This window comes from Cynocephalus volans, chromosome 6, assembly GCF_027409185.1.
Source record: "Cynocephalus volans isolate mCynVol1 chromosome 6, mCynVol1.pri, whole genome shotgun sequence".
NCBI classification, from domain to species: domain Eukaryota; kingdom Metazoa; phylum Chordata; class Mammalia; order Dermoptera; family Cynocephalidae; genus Cynocephalus; species Cynocephalus volans.
The window spans coordinates 64,807,740-64,830,561 of NC_084465.1; the positions used below are offsets into that span (position 1 = coordinate 64,807,740).

Genomic DNA, 22,822 nt, shown 5'->3' on the forward strand with positions numbered 1-22,822 from the left:
TGTTTTTCACTATTTATGTTATCTTCTTGCATAGCTTTTTTAAAAATGTAGGTGAAGGGTGTGTGTGTGTGTTTGTGTGTGTGTGTGTGATGCGTGGATAAGGACTAGGAAAATGCAGAAAATCATTATGATTAGAATAGCAGCATGTCATTATTTTCAACTGTATTAAAGGCATTTGTTTGAAAGTTGCTCATAAGATTGTCTCCACACATACACTCTAAATTCAGTAGGGATTGTTTATTTCTTTTCATCCAAATTTATAATTTTAAAATTCCTTAATTTTTCCCAGAGAGTTTCCATAAGCAGCAATGTCTTTTTTAAAAAATGAATGTGGAATGACATAACAGTCTCTTGTCCCATATACCCCTTATCTGACCTTTCGTGAACATAGAGGCTCACTGAGAACACCCTCACCAACCTGATGGGTACAATTCTGTCAGCCTGAGGCACATACCCACTCAGTGACCTGGGACAGAGCACTGAGATCGATAGGAGAGCCTCACCATTGGCAGCAGCATCTCCCTGTTTGCTGGAATATCCCTTGAGGAACCACTGGAAATTCCCCCAAGACATAGTAGTCCCAATTTTAGCCACTCAGAGGAGTGCAACTCCATGCTCTTAATGCCTGAATGTTCCTTGTGAAAAATCTGCAAAGCATCATCTCTCTAACCTGCTTCCTCTTCTGAATTTCCCTGACAGTCCCTCTGACCCTGCCTTCTCTCATGGCCTAATAGTCATCCTTCTTGATCAAGATGTAGAGCCATCCAAAAAGATTCTCCAGATCCCCTTTGTTAACTCCTCCCTAGCCTCTGGCAACCCACTGATCAGTTTTCTGTTTCTATAATTTTGGCTTTCCTAGAATATCATATAAATAGAATTATGTAACAGAGGCCTTTGGTTTTGAAGATAATACATTTGAATTTCATCTAAAAGTTGTGTGGTAAAGGAACATTAGCCTGAATCAACTTCAGATAGCTAGTTTTTGAGGCTAAATAGAGGTGACCCAACAGAAGTAGTCAAAAAGGTGGGGGTGGGGGGTGGCAAGCATGCAGGCAAGGAAACAGCAGCAGTTTTTGATTATTCCAGGGAGAAAGACCAAAAGTTATAAGTGTAGGTAATTTTATAGAAACTAACTAAATTGTGGGTATTATAAATATATTTCCACTAAAAATCACCTAAAATGCTGGATGAAATACAACAAGAACATCCTTTCAAATGCACAGCTGGCCTGAGAAGAAAATAAGAGAAATCTCCAGTAGGACCAAGATTGAAGAAAGACAGGAAAACAGAGTGATACACAAGTCCTAAAGTTGCAGCTGCCCTGGAATTGTTGTCTAAAGTAGGACCACGGAGCCACTTGGGGGTCAAGAAACAAGGCTTTGAAACTGAGAAAGGTTGGGCATAGAAAGTGAGATTCTCTACATAGAGTGGAGACCCTCAAAGCACAGTAATGAGCTTCAGTAATGTAATTAAGCCTCAGTAACAGGCTACGTAAAAACTTAAAAAAAAAAGAAAAAGAAAAAAAGTCCGCTTCCAGCAAAGAAAAACTGCAAGGACAACTTTTTGCGCCAGCCTTTGCTCTAGATGGGGATAAAAAAGTCTCGCCTTAGAATACCTATAGGGTTAGGTTTAAATTTTACATAATTTACATAGTCTCAAAAGTCAACAGCAAGAACTTGGAGTGCCTAGGTATTGAGAGTGCCCCTGGTGGCAGAAGCAAGAGAAAAATCCCTGTGGAGAAACACATTCTCAGTCCATGTTTCTCAGGGTTCCCACAAATTAACATTAGCCAAGCATGAGCTCATAATCCAGAATTATAAAGCATATGAGAAAATGCCATTGTGAGTGAAGGTCAGTAACAAAGCAACAAAACTGAACTACCCCCTAACCCACAATTTCAGACATTTGGAGTTACCAGACATATAACTATGTTTAAAATATGTTTTATTTTTATATGTTGTAAAAAAAATAAAAGATCAAATTAAAAACTTGAACAGGAGACCATCAAAAATGAACAAGCAAATGTGTCAAAGAATGAAAAGAAATTATAAAAACAAAATGAACAGGGAAAATAGCATATTAAAGGCAACTGATCAGAGAACTAGTAGAATTGGAGGATGACTCCAAAGTAATTACCCAGAATGGAGAACAGAGGGACTAACAGATGGAAAATATGAAAAAGTGGGTAAGGACATGGAAAATTTAATGAGATGGCACTGCATTAGAATTACAAAATGAGAGGAGAGAGAGAATTGGGGAAAGGTAACAGTCTTAGGGTAATGGCTGGGGTTTTTTCTAGAATTGATGAAGGCACAAATCCTCAAATTCAGGAAGCACAATAGATATCAAGCAGGATACCTTACATTGCAATTGCAGAACTCTGAAGAGGAAGAGAACTAAAAAGCAGCAGCAGTAGGAGCCTGTGGAGTAATATCTTCAAAGAGTTAGGGGGAAATGCTTTGAACTTAGGTATAGAATTCTATACCCAGCCAAACAATTATCCTATATCAAAACAAAACAGAAAATTTACCACCAAATGATTCTCATGGAACAAACTTCTATAGTTTGTAGTTCAGGTACAAAAAAATAGTCTGAGAAGGAATGTCTGAAACATGAGAAGAAAGCTGATTAAATAAATTAGTAAACATGGGTAAATAAAATAATAAATAATAATAAATAATAACAATATCTAATGTGTGTCCTTAAAAAGCATAGAAAATAGAAATAAGATATTAGACAATAATAATGTGAGAGACGGGATTAATGTCATCAGAATTAAAATATTCTAATGTTTTTGTGGCGTTTGTCAGGAGAGTAAAGATAATATTTAACTCCAGACTTTAAGTTAAATAAAGTTAAATGTTAAAAATTTAAGGAACCATCCACTTGGAGAACTGAGAGTGAAGGTATAAAATGTTGAAGGTCTTCTGACTTCCTTGAGGGTAAAAAACACTAAGCCAATCTACACCAAGAGGCCACCGCTAGCTACAGGTCGGGCAGTTCTGTGTGTTCTTGGTCACACATTTGCAAAGTTTCTGAAGGACAGTGGAGATTATTGCCAGGCACACAACATGACTTCTGTGCAGACAGATGAACTGTAGAAATTCATTACTGTTCCACCAAGAAGCTTCATGAGAGGGTTTAACTAAGACACAGGAGGATTGAATTAAAATCAGGAAAGCGTTTTACAGGAGTTCTGACCTAGATGGGTAAACCTGGGGGAACTTCCTTTCTGTTGCCTCATTACTGGATTAAAGAATTGCTGCTGCTTGTTAGGAGGTTCATTTCACTTCCCATTACTTCCAACTTGATAGTCAAAGTACTGAGAATTTCAAGTGTAGTATATAGAAGTAGATTTCAGTTTCTTTACATCATTCCTTACATCATTTCTGTATTCAGTATTCAAATTTTAATTCTTAAATAATCCTATCGGATGTTTTTTAACTAACATGACTCGAATGAACTGGTCAGCTCCTGTGAAGTCACACACATGACAATCCAACCAGTGACCTGAAATGAATTTAGAGAGGAACTTGAGAAGTATGGTGTAACCACAACAGTGAGAATATGTGAAGCAACTTTTAACACTGCTCTTGTGAGAAAGAAGGCATCCAGGTTCTCAACTGGCCATTTGATGATGGTATGCTACCATCTAACCAGACCATTGATGACTGTTTATGTCTTGTAAAAATGAAGTTTCTTGAAGAAACTGGCTATTGTATTGCTGTCTTCATGTTGCAGGTCTTGGGAGAGCTCTAGTGCTTGTTGCCTTAGCATTAACTGAATGTATTATGAAATATGAAAGACAAAGTAAAGTTCATAAGACAAAAGTGGAGCAGAGCTTTTAAAAGAAATCAACTTTATTATTTGGAGAAATATTCCCCTAAAATGCAGCTGCACTTCATAGACACTAGCTGTCTTAGAAACAACTGTTGCAGTCAATAAAACTGTGCTGCCTGATGCTATGGCCTTGGAAATGGAACTTAAAGACAGGACCCAGTTTATCATATGTACTAGTAAACATGTAGGCTTAGTTAATGATAAGTCTAATGAACCTCCCATAGGAGTATTGATAAGCAGTTTTACCAGGCCTCAAGCCTGACAGAATTGCAACTTCTGGATTATGAGCAGCCTGTTTGGACACTTAGAAAAGGATGCTTGATGTTCAGCATTTAAAACATGCTTCCTTTTTGTATCTATTGACCTCTCATGAAATCTTGTAGCATTGATTTATTTATATGTTCAAATCTAATCCCATCCCGGAATCTTGTCAATTTATAAGGAGTGTAGAGAGAGTGGCTGCCAAAATACCCAGCACAATACTTGTATGTTTTCAGTATCATTGAGTTACAATTCCAGGACCTATGAGCAACAGTCTAGACCTCTGTCGTCTGTCCCTTCAGTCATTTCAAAAACTGATAGTATGGCCTATGTAGCTACCTGCCTGCTACCTTATGTTTCTATCTCCCACATTTAAAACAGTATACATGCGGTTTGTGTAATCATTGATTTTGTTAGCTTTTGTACAAGTCTTATGATGACTTCTTAGAGTCTTTCTACAAACCTCATTTTATGCTGTTATGAAAACCTCCATTTTGAAAATCACAAACCTCTGTTTGAAAAGTTCAAGTAAAGTCCACATTGTACAGAAGCACATATATTTAATGTCTACAAACAAAAAAGTCTTAAAGATAATTTAATGTTTGCGTATTGGGTGCAACTTAAAAGAGAGGGCCTGAAGAAAGAGTGGGAGTGAACTGTTAAGTATTTTTAGCAGAATGTGTTTGTCTTGTGCAGGACACATACCCTTTAATTTAGTACATTTTTGAAAGGTATACATGCTTTGTCATTGTAGCCAAAAGAATTCTTAATCAATTTTTAAAAAATATTAATGAGAAATTTGTAATAGTGAGAAAGTTTTGGGAAGAGGAAGGAATAATTTTTTTTTATTGTTAACAAAGTTGTACATATCTTTGGGGTACAGAGTTGAATATCAGTACCTGTGTGTAATACATGATGCTCAAATCAGGATAATTAGCATATTCAGCATTATAGTATGTAATCATTTTTCATGGCCTTTTACCAGTTCTTCACTTTCCCGCCCTTCCTCTCCCCCTTTCCCACCTCTGGTAACTAGGTTCTGTTCTCTTCTTTTGAAAGTTCATCATATTATTGTGATTGTTGTATCCTTTTTTATTTTATTTTTTTGGTTTTTTTTGTCTTTTTTGTGACCGGCACTCAGCCAGCGAGTGCACCAGCCAATCCTATATAGGATCCGAACCCGCGGCGGGAGCGTCGCTGCACTCCCAGCGCCGCACTCTCCCGAGTGCGCCACGGGCTCAGCCTGTTCTATCCTTTTTTAAAAAAAAATTATTTCTTTGTTTTTTAGCTCCCACTTATGAATGAGGATATGCTGTGTTTTTCTCTCTGTGCCTGGCTTATTTCACTTAACTTGATTTTCTACTGTGAATGGCAGCATTTCATTCTTTTTTTATGGCACAGTAGTATTCCATTGTGTGTGTGTGTGCATATGTGTGTGTGCGTGTGTATCACATTTTCCTTATCCAGTCCTCCAGCGATGGACATTTAGGTTGGTTCCAATTCTTGGCTATTGTAAATACAGCTGTGATGAACATGGGTATGCAGGTGTCCCTTCAAAATGATGATATCCATTCCTTTAGGTATATACCCAGCAGTGGGATTGCTGGATCATATGGCAGTTCTATCTGTAGTTGTTTGAAGAACATTCATACACCATTTTCCATAATGGTTGCACCATTTTACAGTCCCACAAACATTGTAGAAGGGTTCCCCTTTCTCTGCATTCTTGCCAGCATTTGTTATTCTCTGTCCTTTTGATAATAGCCAGTCTAACTGGGGTGAGGTGATAACTCTGTGGTTTTGATTTGCATGTCCCTGATGATGAGTGATGTTGAGCATTTTTTCGTGTGTCCATTGGCCATTTGTATATCTTCCTTTCAGAAATGACTATTCAGCTCCTTTACCCATTTTTTTAAATAGGGTTATTTGTTCTTTTACTGTTAAGTTGTTTGTGTTCCTTGTATACTCTTGATATTAATCCTTAGTTGGATGCATGCTTTGCAGATATTTTCTCCCACTCTGTGGGTTGTCTTTTTGCTCTGTTAATTGTTTGGGGTTTTTTCTGTGCAGAAGCTTTTTAGTTTTATATAATCCCATTTGTTTATTTTTTCTTTTGTTGCCTGTGCTCTTGGGCCATATTCATAAAGTCTTTGCCCAGTCCTACTTCCTGAAGAGTTGTCCCCATGTTTTCTTTTAGGAGTTTTATAGTTGCAGGTCTTATATTTGAGTCTTTAATCCATTTTGAGTTGATTTTGGTATATGGCAAGAGGTGCAGGTCTAGTTTCATTCCTCTACATGTGGATGTCCAGTTTTCCCAGCACCATTTATCGAAGAGGGAGTCTTTCCCCAAGTGGATGTTCTTCATGCCTTTGTCAGAGATCAGTTGGCAGTAAGTTTGTGGGTTGACTTCTGGGTTCTCTATTCAGTTCCATTGGTCCAAGTGTCTGTTTTTATGCCAGTACCATGCTGTTCTGGTTACTATAACTTTGCAGTATAATTTGGAGTCAGGTAGTGTTATACCTCTGGCTTTATTTTTATTTATTTATTTATTTTGCTCAGGATTGCTTTGGCTGTTCAGGGTCTTTTGTTGTTCTGTATGAATATTAGAAATGTTTTTCCTATTTCTGTGAAGAATGTCATTGGTATTTTGATGGGGGTTGCATTGAATCTGTAGATCACTTTGGGTAGTATGGACATTTTCACAATGCTAATTCTTCCAATCCAAGAGCATGGAATGTCTTTCCATCCCTTTGTGTCCTCTTTATTTTCTTTCAGTAGTGATTTGTAGTTCTCATTGTAGAGGTCTTTCTCCTCCTTGGTTAAATTTATTCCTAGGAATTTTATTTTTTGGTGAATATTGTAAATGGTCTTACTTTCTTGATTTCTTTTTCTATTAGTTTGTTATTGTAGTATAAAAACACTACTGATTTTTGCATATTGATTTTGTATCCTACAAATTTACAGAAATTGTTTACCAGCTCTAAGGGTTTTGGGGTAGAGTCTTTAGATTTTTCTCTATATAGGATCATGTCATCTACACACAGGGACAGTTAGACTTCATCTTTTCCAATTTGGGTGCCCTTTATTTCATTCTCTTGCCTGATTGCTCTGGCAAGTACCTCCAATACTAACTACGTTAAATAGGAGTGGTGAGAGTGGGCATCCTTGTCTTGTTCCTGTTCTGAATGGGAAAAAGTTTTCAGCTTTTCCCCATTCAGAATGATATTGGCAGTGGGTTTGTTGTATATGGCTTTTACTGTGTTGAGATACTTTCCTTCTATACCTAATTTATTGAGAGTATCATGAAACAATGTTGAATTTTGTCAAATGCGTTTTCTGTGTCAGTTGAGATAATCATATGGTTTTTGTCCTTGATTTTGTTGATGTGGTATGTCCCATATTTTGACTTGCATATGTTGAACTATCCTTGCATCCTTGGGTGGGATTCATCCCAAGGAAGGAATAATTTGGATGGCCCTGGGCCCTCTGAAAAAGGAAAAAAATCTGTAGAGAATTTTGAGAATGCCTCATTTTCCTGTGGACAACTTTCTCTTTGCCAGGCAGAGACATTTAAAACCAATCCATTGATTCATTTTTTAAAAACAGCCATTGCAGCAGCCAAACATTGAACTTATTTGTGAGCCCTTCATGTATGAAAATGTAGTGAGAAGGTTCTTACACTGGACCTTTGGGGTAATATTTTTCTTTGCTTTTCCTTCTTTCTCTTCCTCTACCCAAATTCATTACCTCCTTTTCTCTTCCTTGCTCCTGACCCCATGACAATTTTAAATCAGTACTAAAGAGCTGCATAAGGAGGGGAAGGGGAAGATTATTGGTCATTGAGGAAAGATGATTTTTGGCTAATTTGTGTTTAGTAGGTTCAAGGCTTTTTATAAAATACCCACTGGCAGATGCAACCTTCTCTCACTCCCTCCCTTCTGGCTGCCTCTGAGGGTCACTGCACATATTGTACCATGCTGCAGAAGCTTTGGAATTGGTGGGTAGAAGCCATTAGAAATGACCTGTGAGGGAAAGACAGCATGGCATGTGCAGACCACTTTGGAGTCACATAATTCTGGGTAGGTTTGAATCTCCAGTCAACCTGCTGATTGAGCAATCCACTACCATCTCTGACTCCTACTTAGCTTCCACTGCTATTAAATGGGAACAGTTGCCTTGTCAGACTGTAATAAGAATGAGAGTGTGAAAAGTACCTGGGAAAGTGACCCATGTTCAGCTCTCCATAAATGGTAGCCATTTTTAGGAATTCTTTTATTATCATCATTATGTTAATTATCTAGGCTTGATTGCTCTGAGCAGAGAAATAGACACTCCACGAGAAGCAGGGCTGGGCTGCCCTGAGTGGTGCTGCTACCCATTTGAAGACTTATATCACATGAAAGACTTTATTTCTATGCTTTTTTTTAATATATATAATCTTGAGGCACATATTTCCTGTGTTCTGTTGTTTTAAAGGTCATTTTGAATTAATTCAGCCCCAGGTAGTTTAAGCATTTCCCCTTGTTAACCTGTACGTTAATATTATAATTGTTGATATTTGACAGGGCAGTTCCAATAATTTTATACTTAATGCAAGAAAATGTAAATTCTTAGAGGAAAAGATACTTTAGTAACTAGAGAATTTAATAGCAGTTTTATTTTAATTCTCCTAGTTATTTTGTATTAATTTTCTATAAATGTATCCAGATGTATATGCAGTACATAGATTCTATGAAAAAATTCTGGCAACTATTTGTTAAATCATCTTCTAAGATTTTCTACCTCTAGCTCTAGTTTTATCCATTTCAAAATATCAACCCTTTGCTTATAGTAGAATTATTTTAAATCAACGATACTAGGATATCTAGAGTAAAAGTCAGTTTGGAGTAATAGATATGCTAAGAACCAACAGGAATTCTGCTTCTGTTTATTTTTAGCTGGTAATTTGTTTTCCTGGCCAGGAATAAATTGAACTCCAAAAATTTGGTGAGCCTTATGTCTTATTTAGTGGATTTTCTTGCTTGGTCTGATTTCTCTCTTTTTTGTTTGTATTTTTAGGCTCGGCTATGTGAATCATGCAGAGGATCTGGCCTCCAAGCTCCTACAGTGTTCCCCAAAGAACAGACTATCGGCACAGGCCGCCTTGAGCCACGAGTATTTTAGTGACTTGCCCCCACGGCTATGGGAACTGACTGATAGTGAGTATTATAAATCTGCAATATTCAGTCAAAGCAGAGACACCATTTTAGCATCTATATGTAACATGCATATAGAGAGATTCACGTTTAAGTGTGTACAAACATAAGATTATGTATGTTTGTATATGCACTACATATGTACGTGTGTGTATATTTATCTATATATAGAGAGAATAGGGTGGGGAAGTCATGTGCATATATGTTTAGTGGAACTCTGCCATTCAGTTGCTAGTTTACCAGACACAGGAATAAAATGGATTCCTTTTTTGCTATCTCTGCTCTGCAGTCTGCAGCTGTGCGTCTTTGTATTTGATTATGTGTGTGTCCAAAAAAATGATCTGAGCAGTCATGAAGGAAAAGGAAAATATGATTTACATATTTAGTGCTTTATGCATACAGTACTTTTTAACTGGCTGCAGTACACAGGAGAAATAATTCATTTCTGTTTGATTCTCAGAGCCCATCTTGGTTGTAACAATAACCTTAAAAAGGGCTGCTATGCAGTGAGCTTAGGAACAGTGTTGGCGATTGGCTAACGCACTGAATTGACATATAAGAACTGAAGATGTGTAATTCATTTTAACTGCAAATGGTCTTGGTATTCGTACAGACAGCTCTTCTCTGGATCTTTTAAAACAAAACACATTCCTGGGTGGGTTTTTGTTTTGTTTTTACAAAAGTGTTCATATTTACACAGCCTTTTCCAATTACATTTTAAAAATTTAGGGGAGGATTTATGGCTGGGAGGATCTCAGCTTTCTTCCAAAGTGTGAAACAGAATTCCTCTGAAATTTTGCGAAACACTATTGCAGTAGAAATATTTTTTGTTCAGTGGTGATACATTCTTTCCAAATGCCTGTTAGGGATATTTCTTCTCATAGTCTTCTGATTGTCTGAAAAATTAACATACTACATATATGAATAAGTATTTATTACATGTTTATTAATCCTTGGCTATACATCATTTATAATAGGCAAAAAGTTATTTCTATGGTCTCTTAGATTTTAGACACCCCCCCCCCCCCCCCCCGCCATTTGAGAATTGGATTCTCCTTGACAACAATAACCATTTATTTTGTAACTAAGTCTCAAGTAACAACTCCTCTTCGGCACTTCTACCCTAAATAATTTTTGATATCCCACATTTATTTCTAATTACTTTTTTTAACCCTAAAATGACTATAGGTATATTAATCTATTACTCCTTTTATGCTTAACAAATTTTCATTAACATTTCACATATTCCCAGCCCATATTTACTCTGTATTCTGCCCTACTTCCTTTCTAAGAGGCTACCCACTGAATATTACAAGAGCTATCCCCAATTTTTAAAGATGAAATCCCTATGGAAAAATAATGAATTGGTGACATGTCTTCCTATACTGAGAAAAAAAGTGATACAAATAGGCTCACTAGTTTATGGCCCATCACACTCAAACATATGGTTTGTTTTCCATTTAGTGTAACTTGTAACTTGATATCACTCCTCCTTGGTGACATCTCAATCCCATCTGACTTGATGATTGAGTTTAAGCCAGGATTTAGATGGTGTGTGAGTTCTGAATTCTGTAGTAGTACTTTTCTGTTAATATGGACTTATTACCCACTTGCCACTTAGTTTATCAGCCAGTGGTTAAATCCAGTTTCTATCAGTGAGTAAATGCCTACACATTATCACTCGGCAGCAGACTGCCAACGGAGACAGCCTTGTCCCTGTCATTAACAAGCACAATGTATGCAGAACACCAGAGGGGAATTAAAGCCACAAAAAATACCTCAGGGTGGTATTTTTAATATGAGAATTTAATTTGTAATTTCACAGATTAAGAATTTTGGCTGCATTAATCCCTTTATCAGCTCACAGCAGGCTATTTGCAGAAGCATAACCATAAGGCGATATTCATTGGCAGAAACACGTCTTTGCATAACGTTAAACATCAGGAGCAGTGAAACCTTTTGAAGGGGGGAGAATAAAGAGGAAAAATCATTATATTTTTAAAGCAAGATTGTACTAAATGCCTCTGGTAACAATTTTGAGTTACAGAAATGCTATTTCTGTGTCTAGAAGATAATCATTATGAAGCATAAATCCAGTTGCAAGAAAGGACAATCCCCATATTAACTACTACAGTCATTTCCATTTAGAACAACGTGGCTGTCTTTGTAAATATGTTTACAAAACAAAGAATTCCCAGACTTTGGAGACTTTGGGGATTAGTTCCTTTAAGTGAAATGACTGGTTTTGGTGACTCTGTTGTCTAGGTTAATACTCTGCAGACTTAAAATTAAATTTTCATTAGTGAAGAGTCTTGTAAAAGTTCACCATCTGGCAGAGGGCAGCAGCAGGTGCAGCAGTTCATATACTCATGTGCTTCCTCTTCTGGGAGATTTGGAAGGAGGTCCACCTGGGAAGAAGTGTTGTAGAACCAATAAATGGAGTGTCTTAGCAACCAAGTTGTGCTTTAGATTCATCAATACCAGGAACCTCTCTGTATAGTGGTCTACTCAGTTTGCATAACAAAATACCATAGACTGGGTGCTTAAGTAACAGACATTTATTTCTCACATTTATATCTCATGACATTTATATCTCATGGGGGATGGGAAGTCCAAAATAAAGGTGCCATCAGATTTGGTTTCTGGTGAGGGCTCTCTTCTTGGCTTGCAGAGGACCATCTTGCTGTGTCCTCACATGGCAGAGAGAAAGAAATCCCTCTCTTCCTCTCATTATAAAGCCACTAATCCCATCCTGAGGGCCCTGTCCTCATGACCTCATCTAACCCTAATTACCTCCCAAAGGCCCCATCTCTAAATACCATCACATTGGGGGTTCAGGCTTCAAAATATAAATTTGGAGAGGCACACAGTTCAGTCCATAGTACTCTCATTCTCAAAGATGGCTCATAACACTTTTTAAAGAATGTCCACAAAAGGAAAACACTTATGCAAGCAGGAAGTGAAGCCAGGTTAAAAGGAGAATACAGGGAACAAAAATAAGTTACAAGTGGGTTAGAGCCTTCTTGGACTACTTTAATATATCAGACCTTGTGAGAAGCTTATCAAGTGGTGTTGGAGCCTGAGCAATACAGCAGTCATTCTGAGGATTAGTATAAAAGTGAAGTTGTATGTTTATGTCAGACTCTTATTTGCCTTGGAAGAATACATAACAGAGTAATATCTGTCTTTATTGTACTCTTTCGTAAAACTTCATCAGGTTACATCATACCAAAATTTAGAAGTAATATATTAGTGTGTCACCAAAGCAGAAATTACAAATGATCAAGTAAGAATAATAGCACAGTTACCTGGACATCTGGCAGTTAAAACTGGCTAATTCTGGTGGCACCCTGTCATTCTCCCTCTGTCCTGAAACCCCAAAAGCCTTGCTCCACTTCTTCACAAACATTTAATTATAGGGAAGTAAACGGAGGGCTGGTTTAGAAGAAACTCATTACTTTTCCCGAATACACCACAGAGCATTCTCCTGTGTATACTATCAAGTTACATAAATAATTGAAGCTGAACTACCCTTGTCAAAGTAAATGAACAAAATACACTTCATAGCACAGAGTCCTTGATTTTATTACATTCATTTGCTAATTCACAAAACTCAAATCCAGTAAAAGAAGGCCAGCAAATTGATACAGTGTAAAGATCACTGAACTGGGAATCAGACCACCAGCTCCACTGTTAACTAGCCAGGCAACTTTGGACAAGTGCCTTAGTCTCTCTGGGCTTTGGTTTCTCATTCAGAGAACAAGTGAGATGGACCCAGTTGTCCCTAAGGACTTTTCAGCTTTAATGTTTATAGGTTTTACTACATATTTCCATATATGTCCTATATATTACCCTAAAACCACATGATGCCATTAATGTAGCTCGATACTTTCTTTTTAGAAACAAAACAAGCACACCTATATCAAATATATTTGCTGCCTCCAATTCCTAGACTTCCATTCTTTTGTAAATTCTTTCGAACCGGGCTTTTGGGCCCACACACCTCCTGAACTGCTATTTTTAAACTCTCTATCCATTGGTCTTTTCCCAGCCTTCATCTTGATCTGTCAGTGGAATTCAACCCAATTGACTTCCACCTCCTCCTAGTAACACTTTCTTTACTTGGTTTCCAGAACAGTATTCTCTCATGGTTTTCACTTTGCCTCCCTAAACTCTCCTTTCAGACTCCTTTGCCGACTTCTCCTCATCTGCCAGACCTCTTAGGGTGTCCCAGGGCTTAATCCTCAGATCTTTCTGTCTGCATACACTCCCTGGAGCCTAGGTAATCTTAACCAATCCCATGATTTAAATATCACCTATGCACTGACAGCTTCCAAATTTCTATCTCCATCCCTGTCTTCCCTGATTACAGACTTGCATATCCAACTGACCTCTCAGCATCTCCATTTGGCCATCTCATTGGCATCTCAAACTTAATATCACCAAAACTGAACTCCTGATCTTTTCCCCTGTACGAGCTCATTCTGTTGTCTTAGCCTCACCAACAAGTGGCAGCATCATTCTTCTAGTAGATGGAAGTTATCCTTGACTCCTCTTCTTTTGTCACACTCCGTATCCAATTCTTCCACAGACTGTTTATGCCACCTTGAGAATATATCCAGAATCACGTCCTCCTCACTTCACCCGACATCTTCTTTCACCTGTACTTTTATAGTGGCCTCCTGACTGGTTTGCTACTTCTCTTCTTGCCCCCTAGCGTCAGCTCTTGGAGTTTCCTCTTTCCACATTTTGTCCTTGCTGTCTCTCTAGATATATGCATGGTTTGCTCTTGCACCTCCTTTGGGTCTCTGCTCAAAGGTCCCTTATCAGGAAAGCTTTCACTGACCTCCTTCTGCTCCAAAACTTCCAGTTTCTCATGCCTGCCTTATTTTCCATCATAACACTTAGCACTATTTAATATATTATATTTCTTTGGTTGTTTATTGTCTGTCTCCCCCAACTGGAATCTATGAGTACAGGGATTTCCTTTCATTCTGATTTGTTCGCTCCAGGATTCTGCAATTCCTGTAAATATTTCTCCAATGAATGAATGAAAAAATAGCAAAAAGAAAGGGCAAAATATGTTTCCAAATCCAGGTTAGTTGTTCTAGATCAGAGAAGTATGAGAAATCATCTGAGCTGTGGTTCTGAAGGGAAGGCAGACTGTCCTATCATATATGTGTGTATATGTGTGTAAATGTGTGTGTGCCTATGACCACTTAACATTTCAAAGACCAACACATACCACAATGTTCGATGTGCTAAACATCCAGAATTGCATCTCAATCTCCATTTTTTTTTTTTTTTTTTTTTGTCGTTTTTTCGTGACCGGCACTCAGCCAGCGAGTGCACTGGTCATTCCTATATAGGATCCGAACCCGCGGCGGGAGCATCGCCGCGCTCCCAGCGCAGCACTCTACCGAGTGCACCACGGGCTCGGCCCTCAATCTCCATTTTTTAAAAGACATTATAAATACGTCAATAAATATGTAAATGAAAACTTTTCATTCTGTCCACAGTGTCTTCTATTTTTACCGTCCCAAATGTGAGATTGCAACCAGAAACTGGAGAAAGTATGCGGGCCTTTGGGAAAAACAATAGTTATGGCAAAAGTCTATCAAATAGCAAGCACTGACGAGCACAACATTCTTGGGAGAGAGCAGGTAAGATGATCTGCTTTACTTGGAATGTAATATTTAATGGATATTGAACAGATCTTTAAATGAAGCATGTCAGACTCATTTTCCACACACTATCTTACGAGCCTCTTGTGTTTATTATGGCACACATCAAACACTACCAAGGCAGAGTGCAGTCAATCAGTTCCATAGTTTCAGGCACATACTAGATTCTAACCGAAATTATATTTTACCTTATACTTTTATTTATGTCATCATAAGCAAACCATTTGAACCATAAACAAATTATTTTAACTAGTCACGCATTCTTCATTGTGGTGAGAAAAAAGTTCACTCTGGTTTATATCTAAACCACAGACCTGCTCTGTTTGGCCAACACACTCTTTTAAATTAGTTGCTCTCATTTTAAAATGGGGAGATTTCACATAAATGTCTAGGTTTCTGGCTGTTCTTGGAAAAATCATTAACTCTGGCAATACTGCTCTCACATTCCTACCAAAAGTTTTCATGTGTAATTAATTGACTTGTGGATCCTTCCTGTGGGGAGGACACAGGCTCCCCAATTTAGCTCAGCTGCCATCTAGGCCACTTCACCCATTTCTGATTCCTGTCTGACCCCTGGTACAGACCTTATTATCATGATGAAGCTTTTCTTTTTTACTGTTCGATTCATTGACCTCTACTATTCTACAGACAGGAAGCATAATCTAAACATGGCGGTTGCTAGACGTGTCAGCCTGTCCCAGTCTTCGCGCATGCTACACAGTAACAAGTATGAGACGGCAGCTTCTGAAAAGGCTGTGTCTTTCTTGTTTGCCAGATGGAATGGAAATGTCTGGTTTCTTTCTTGTTTGCCAGATGGTATGGAAATGTCTGGTTTCATATATATATGGTTCATATATATATATATATATATCTCCTTTCCTTCAATATAACCTAATTCTCTGAAACAGAGAACAAATGTTGTTGTGGGGAAGGCTTGTTATGTGCTGCTTTGTATGGAGAAGTACCCGTTTGTTCCTTGCTCCTACAGATGTTCAGTAATTAAGTGTTCAAGTGAATCGACGTATATATGTAGCATCGCAAGAGCGTCTCTTCCTTCCTCCTCAATTTGAAATGTGTCAATAGGCTAAATTGACGTCATGGCAAAGAGAGCAAAACAAACTGTCAACATTGTCTTCTGAGTGATCTGCCAGTGTCTTGAGCTCTTTCTGGACTTAGATTTTGCATGTTCTTCACATGGGGGACAATGTTGGCCTCTCAGGGGTGTGGCAATGATTTATGAATGATTTGGAGATAAAAGATTCCCAGATAAAATATGGTGTGTAAATGCCAGTCAGAAGATGTTACTATTAAACTTGCCACTCCATAGGTAACAGTAAGATTCTTCCTTCTCCAGGTTATTTCTCCCTATCGGACAAAAAGTTCTCTAGAAACACACCTTTACTCACTCGGTAGCATTTATATTCCTCTTCTGAATTTCAGTTGGTCAGACAAAGAGTGAGGCTGAGTTTTTGACCAGTTACTTCCTGGTTCTAAAAATGGTCTTAATTCATGAGAGTATGAACATATGCTTTTCTAAAGTATTTAACCTACATTATCATCATGAAGGCCCCTGGCTTTAAAAATCTCTTAGTCAATTCAGTAGAATTTAACAAAAAGTGGACTTTATTTGTGCTACTGCCTCATACACACACGCACACAAGCAAACCTGAATTTCAATAGCAGGGCTTTCTTCTTGGCTCTTTCGAGATGTCCTGACCTGAGCCTGACCAGTCAAAACTTCTAGAATGTGTTTCAGGTCAGCTCCTCCTTGTAAAATCAAATTGAGCTCACTGGATAGAAGCATTGCCCAGAAAGTCTCAAAAATTGATAATTGAAAAGAGATTTTTTAAAAGGTGCTCAGAACTACAATCATCAGTATTTGAAAGCCTTTACAAAAATGTCTTTTCTTTGCAGTGTATTTTTAAAATTAGATTCAAGGTTATATCTGCACAGTAGAAGCTTTTCCTCTAGAATTACGTGATGACAATACAAATGTTTTCTCTCTGAGTTTTGTCTTTTTCACATTAACTTTCAAAACTTTAGTTTTATTGTTATTTTCTTCCAAATCTACTTCCCTCAACTTGATTCAACATGATGTGGAGAAAATATTTCAATTTTTGTTTTCTCAGAAAAGCTACAGGGACTCTGGATTCTAAGAGTTTTCCATCAGTTAGCAGAAAAAGAAATTACTTAAATTTCTCACCTTTGTGGGATTTTTATTTTCATCAAATGTTACAATTTAGAGATCAAGTAATATAGTCTATTTTTTGACCTAATACCTCCTATAGAATGGCCTTTCTCTGACCATTAGCTGAATATCAAATTATGAACATTTTAGAATAAAAAGTCTATGTAAATAAGGTATCGTTAGAGAAAAATATATAATTTCCCAGAGTTTGATTTTATTGTTGTTGTTGAATTCATTAACTGTTTAGAGCAGGCTCTGGCATCTAAATTTTCCTCAAATGTCCCAGTTCTTTGTAAAGGCCAGAGAGATTGGGAAGGAGAGGGTAGGGTAAGGAGTTGGGGGCTCAGAGAGGCAAAGACTGTATGTAGGCAGCATCTTAACCACCTGTTTCTGGGGGAGTTACATGGAGGTAAATGTGGAAAATGCATTGTTTCACTTTTGTCTTTGAAACGATGGAGGACTGGGCAGACAGGAGTGTTTTACATCCTAATTTTTCCCTCATACCTTAATGCCAAATTATTTCTTTCTTTGCATACTAAGGTCACTTCAATTATTTAGTGAATAATGCCTGATTTGCATAAATTGGCGTTAGTGGAAAAACTAATGAGATGCACTTTGCTTTGCAGCAGAAAGCAATTTTGGTTTCAGTTTTGTAACCAAATTAAATGAAAAGTAAACCACAAGAACCCAAGTTAAAAATGGAATACATGCCACTGGATGATCAAAATACTATGCTTCCCAAATTTTGTTATCCTCTAAAGGTATTAGTAGATTAAAGATTTCATAGATTGTTCCCGAGTATTTTATGAGCATTGAAGGGTAAGACCCTTTTAAAGTCTGAAGGAGCCTTAAATGTGCATAGAAATTTTCCCCAAGGAAAAGACCAGAAGCTATATTTAATACCACATCCATTAGTATCCCTTATATTTGCATTCAGTGATAATGAACACACCCCTATGTTGAGCTTAATTTTCCAGTCATTCTAAACTGAGATAGGAAGTGTGTGGTCACTCTGTATATTTCTCCTTCTACTGAATACAAGGAATAAGAATTGCCTCTACTCTTTTGGATATCTGTTTTATAATTTTTCTGAAATAGTATGTGACTATTATGAGACATCTCTTTTCAATGAACCCATTAGTCTTTAGACCCCCTTAAATTCATAGTGAATTTACAAATATCTGCCTAGTGCATGAAATAATTTTATTTAGTTCAAGTGCAAGAAGTTAACTGCATACATATTTTAGTGACCCTCTTCTTACCTTTTGACATGTTATCTCTGCTAATCAGCATTATTTAAAAATTATATGGAAATGAAAAATAATGTGTTAGACTCTCTTTGCTTGTTTTGGTTATTAAGCAATAATTTTCTAGAAGTAGGCTATCAGGTGGACAGAGTAGAATGCATAAAGTGCTCGTGAAATTTTAATTACATAAGGTAAAAGATATTTTTTAGAAACCAGATTCTAGACAAAATACAATGCACTGGTGCTTAAGGCTCTCTGGCAGCACTATCTGAACATTAGCAGAGCAGTGAGTGGTTCTATACTCTGGAGCACCAAACCCCTGGGGAGGTTTTAAAAATCCAGGTTCCGAGGGCCCATAAATCTGCATTTTAAAGAACCCCGGGGACACTGATGCAGGTAGCCTTTGAACCACATGTAATGAAATCTTCAGTAAATATGAAGGAATTACATATTTATGAAGTAAAATAATCAACCTATTTGGGTCATGACTGGATGAAGACAAACTAGGAGAATCAATGTTTCATCAAATAAAGAAAAGCAATTCACTTCCCTCCCTCCCTCCCTCCTTCCCTCCCTCTTTTCCTTCCTTCTTTCCTTCTTTCCTTCCTTCCTTCCTTCCTTCCTTCCTTCCTTCCTTCCTTCCTTCCTTCCTTCCTTCCTTCCTTCCTTCCTTCCTTCCTTCCTTCTTTCCTTCCCTCCCTCCCTCCCTCCCTTCCTCCCTCCCTCCCTCCCTCCCTCCTTCCTTCCTTCCTTCCTTCCTTCCTTCCTTCCTTCCTTCCTTCCTTCCTTCCTTCCTTTTCTTTAAGAAAGAATAAAGTTGTGCTGTTCAACACAGTAACCACTAGCCCCATGTGGCTACTTAAATTTAAAATTTAGTTACTTAATATTAAATTAAATTACAATTTTGTTTCCTCAGTAGTGGTACCACATTTCAAGTGCTTGACAGCCTCACATGACTCATGGCCCCCATGTTGGACTGGGCATGTATAAAACATTTCCAGAATCACATAATGTTCTACTGGAGAGCATTTCTCCTACCTGCCTTTAAAAAGAGGAATCAGGAAAATTAAACTGAATTCAATAAGTAAAAATGTGTTTCAGTACTAGATTATAGCCACATAATAGAAGCCTGAAGGGTATGAGGAGAGTAAATGTTGAAGTGAGGAAAGAGGCGGTTGCCAAAGTGAGAGATTCAGAGATGGACAACTGAGAATGACAGGAAGAGCTGTGGAGACACGCTACATACCTAGTGTCCATAGGAACAGGAGAGACCCCCAGATAGTGGGTATTGGGATCTTCCAGGAGAAAGTGATTGATTCAGGTTTCCTCAACTAACAGTGGTCTGTGGGAGGCAGAACAGGTTGACAGTCTGCGTAGCTGAACAGACAGGCCTCACAGACTCGAATGTCAGAATCCAACAGGAGCTTTAGCCTGTCTGCCACCTCAACCGCCATCTCACTTCTGGAGCTGTTCCTGGAGAAACAGCCACGTATTGCTCTCTCCCATACTGTGACATCATGGCGGCTCAGTTTTTCTGTCTCTGCATCAGATGACATTGCTTTCATCTCCCCTTCACTTCATGGCCTTTGGGGACTTGCTTCTACTTATTCATGGACCCTGTTAATTGTTGTTTCTCTTTGTCCCTCTACTTCTGTACAGGCAGTCTATGGCTGACCTCTTTTCGCCTCAGATTCAAAGTTTCCTAGAGAGCAGCTTTGATTGATGTAGCCAGCCCCATAAATGGACAGCAAGGCTGTTGTGTCAGTCGCCCAGATAAACTATTGGCCAACTGTAGGCTGTCTCTAGGCCAGGCCCTGAGCCCTGACCTAGTCAGCTAAGCTGTGAACTGGGTGGCCAGCCTGTTGTCGAGGAACCCCTCAGAAGAGGACTCTGGGCTTAGCTGTCTCAGAAGCTTCTATGAAGCAAGAAGTGTAGCTGGAAGGCACCTTGCCTGGCCTGTATACTAGTGAGGGAAAATCAGAGAAGCACAGAAGGAAACTCTAGTTGTTTTATTTATTTATTTATTTATTTATTTATTTATTTATTTATTTATTTATTTATTTATTTATTTATTTATTTTTAACTTTTTTTTTTTTTTAACTTCTCAATATATATTGTAGTCAATTTTCATGACCCTTTACCCGTTCCTCTGGAGTGACAGTATCTTCATGATGTGCTGTTTTTTGGCTATTGGCTAAAGGTCTTTTAAAAGCATGTTGCATTTTCTCAACTGTAGACACAAAAGGAGATAATACCCATTAGTATCTTTCACCATGTAAGAAATTCAAGTGTTACATCTCATTTTTTTTCAGTAGCAGGAAGGTTTCTAGTTTTTTTCCTACAAGAACTACAATTTTCTGCATGATCCTACAGATCTTTTTTTCCTGTCAAGCAGCTATAGTTTTATTACCTCTGTTGCCTAACGTGTTCCTCAAGGATTTTATCTGAATCTCTGATTGTTGTCATTACCCCCACATTACTGCAGATTATAAAATACATCTTATTCAGGAAATAGACAGTGCTTTAAACCATAAATGCATGATGCATATTATGGACACCTGGTTGAGAAGAGGCTGGAATACTGTTCAGTTTTCTACCTCCTGCTCCCCTCCCGTCCTTTACCTTTAGCGTCCGCTGTCTGTACCTTGAGAAGTCTCTTATCCCCTTTAAACTCTAACACAAAATAGAAGGCTAAGGAAGTTAGTCTCGTCTGTCCCGTTCCCTTCTCTGCCTCTCCACCCCTCCCTTTCTCTGGGTCACCTCTAATCTGTACTTTGCACCACCACTCACAGGCCTTTACTACTTATTCTGCTTAATTATGTACTGGGATTGTCGCAAAGAAGGACCAAAATAAAGTTATGTCACGCTTCATCCAGAGTGCATTTAAAAAATATTGACTTAACTTTTTTATATTGACATAATTTCAGATCTACAGAAAAGTTGCAAGAATAGCATAAAGAATTTGATACCTTTCACATGCTTTCCCCAAATGTTACATTTTACTGCATTTGCTTTATCATAATCATTCTCTTGCCTTTTCTCCCCCATCACACATTGATGTGTGCACATGCACATTGTTTTTCTAAACCACGCATGTTACTCCCATGATGTGCCATTATCTTTAAATATTTCATTGTGTTTTTCTTAAAAACAAGGAATTCAGTACGATATATTTAAATTTAATAATGATAATAGTTGCCCTTGATTTTCCTTTTCTCTTCTCTGATTGAAGTTTTTTAAAAGAAAAATAACTAAAAGAGAGGAAACTGGTTTGATTCTCCACAAATTGGTTTGTCAGCCCGTGGATCTTCAAAAATTGACTATAATTTTGTGATTCAGCATTTCCAGGTCAAATGAGCTTTCAGATTGGGGAGGAAGAAGGGGGATGGCACCACAACTTGCATCTTCTGCCTTTCTAAAACCCAAATTAATGTCTTAGGGACTATTTAACCAGCAGCACAATATGAATGAAGCTTTCTTATACAAGGGGTATTCAAAAAGTTCATGGAAAGAGTCTTATTATCTTTTAATTCTATTTTTCTTTGAACCTTTTGAAGTTCTCTCGTAAATAGTGGGCACAAGATGTGATGTGGCTAGTGATTAAGACATCATTACAGTGCTTGGCCAAACTGTTCAGAAGTTATCAGTCACATATAGCAAGTAGTTATAATCAGTTCAGGTGCTCTATTTTTCCTTTTCATTTAATGTTGATTCTTATGAATTTGGGATACAGAGGGAATTGTCTGTGCCCTAAGTGCACTGTATTGTATTATTAATACCAGGATAGCCAGCTGAGTCCCACTACACAGTCTTTGTGGTCTGCTGATACTCTAAGAAGTGTCTGAGCATAAAAGGAGGCTGTTTGAGTTGAAGTGGGCTGATGGTCTAGGATGACATTTGAATGCACATAGGACAGTGTCTAAACGACAATATCTGGAAGGGAAGGCAAAAAGAAACTCCAAACTATTCCCGTCACCCCACGGATGTTCATCATTCCTGAGATATGCTTCACATGGGAGCTTTGTCTGGGTAGAAGTAGGGAGTGGGACCAGGGAAGGATAGACACTGGGACCTGAGGATAAAAGCCAGGGTTTCCTGTCCATAGATACATCAAAATTTTAGACAGATAGCAAGTGTAATGAAAACTGCAACCCGAATGTTGATAAGCAAAGTTAAACATTTTAGCTAAATTATTACAAGTATAATTAACAAAATGTTTGCAGTACTCTGAGATGTTTCTATGAATAAAGCTTTTAAGAACATCAAATTGGTTGTGCAAATGAATAATTTACAGAGTCTCTTTTGGAATTTAGGATAGCTGCTTCCTCTGCCAACCTACACACACACACACACACACACACACACACACACACACACACACACACACACACACAAACACACGCACAC

General features: G+C 37.9%; 1 protein-coding gene across 3 annotated transcripts in view; it reads left to right on the forward strand.

Moving 5' to 3' along the window:
- The window catches only part of CDK14 (cyclin dependent kinase 14), a 587,775-nt gene that overhangs the window by 490,307 nt on the left and 74,646 nt on the right, over window positions 1–22,822 (forward strand). For all 3 annotated transcript variants that reach the window (XM_063099015.1, XM_063099016.1, XM_063099017.1), the window contains 2 exons: window positions 9,160–9,299; window positions 14,816–14,959. In XM_063099015.1, coding sequence (XP_062955085.1) covers window positions 9,160–9,299; window positions 14,816–14,931 — 256 coding nt within the window. In that variant the 3' untranslated portion in view covers window positions 14,932–14,959. The remainder of the gene's footprint in view (window positions 1–9,159; window positions 9,300–14,815; window positions 14,960–22,822) is intronic.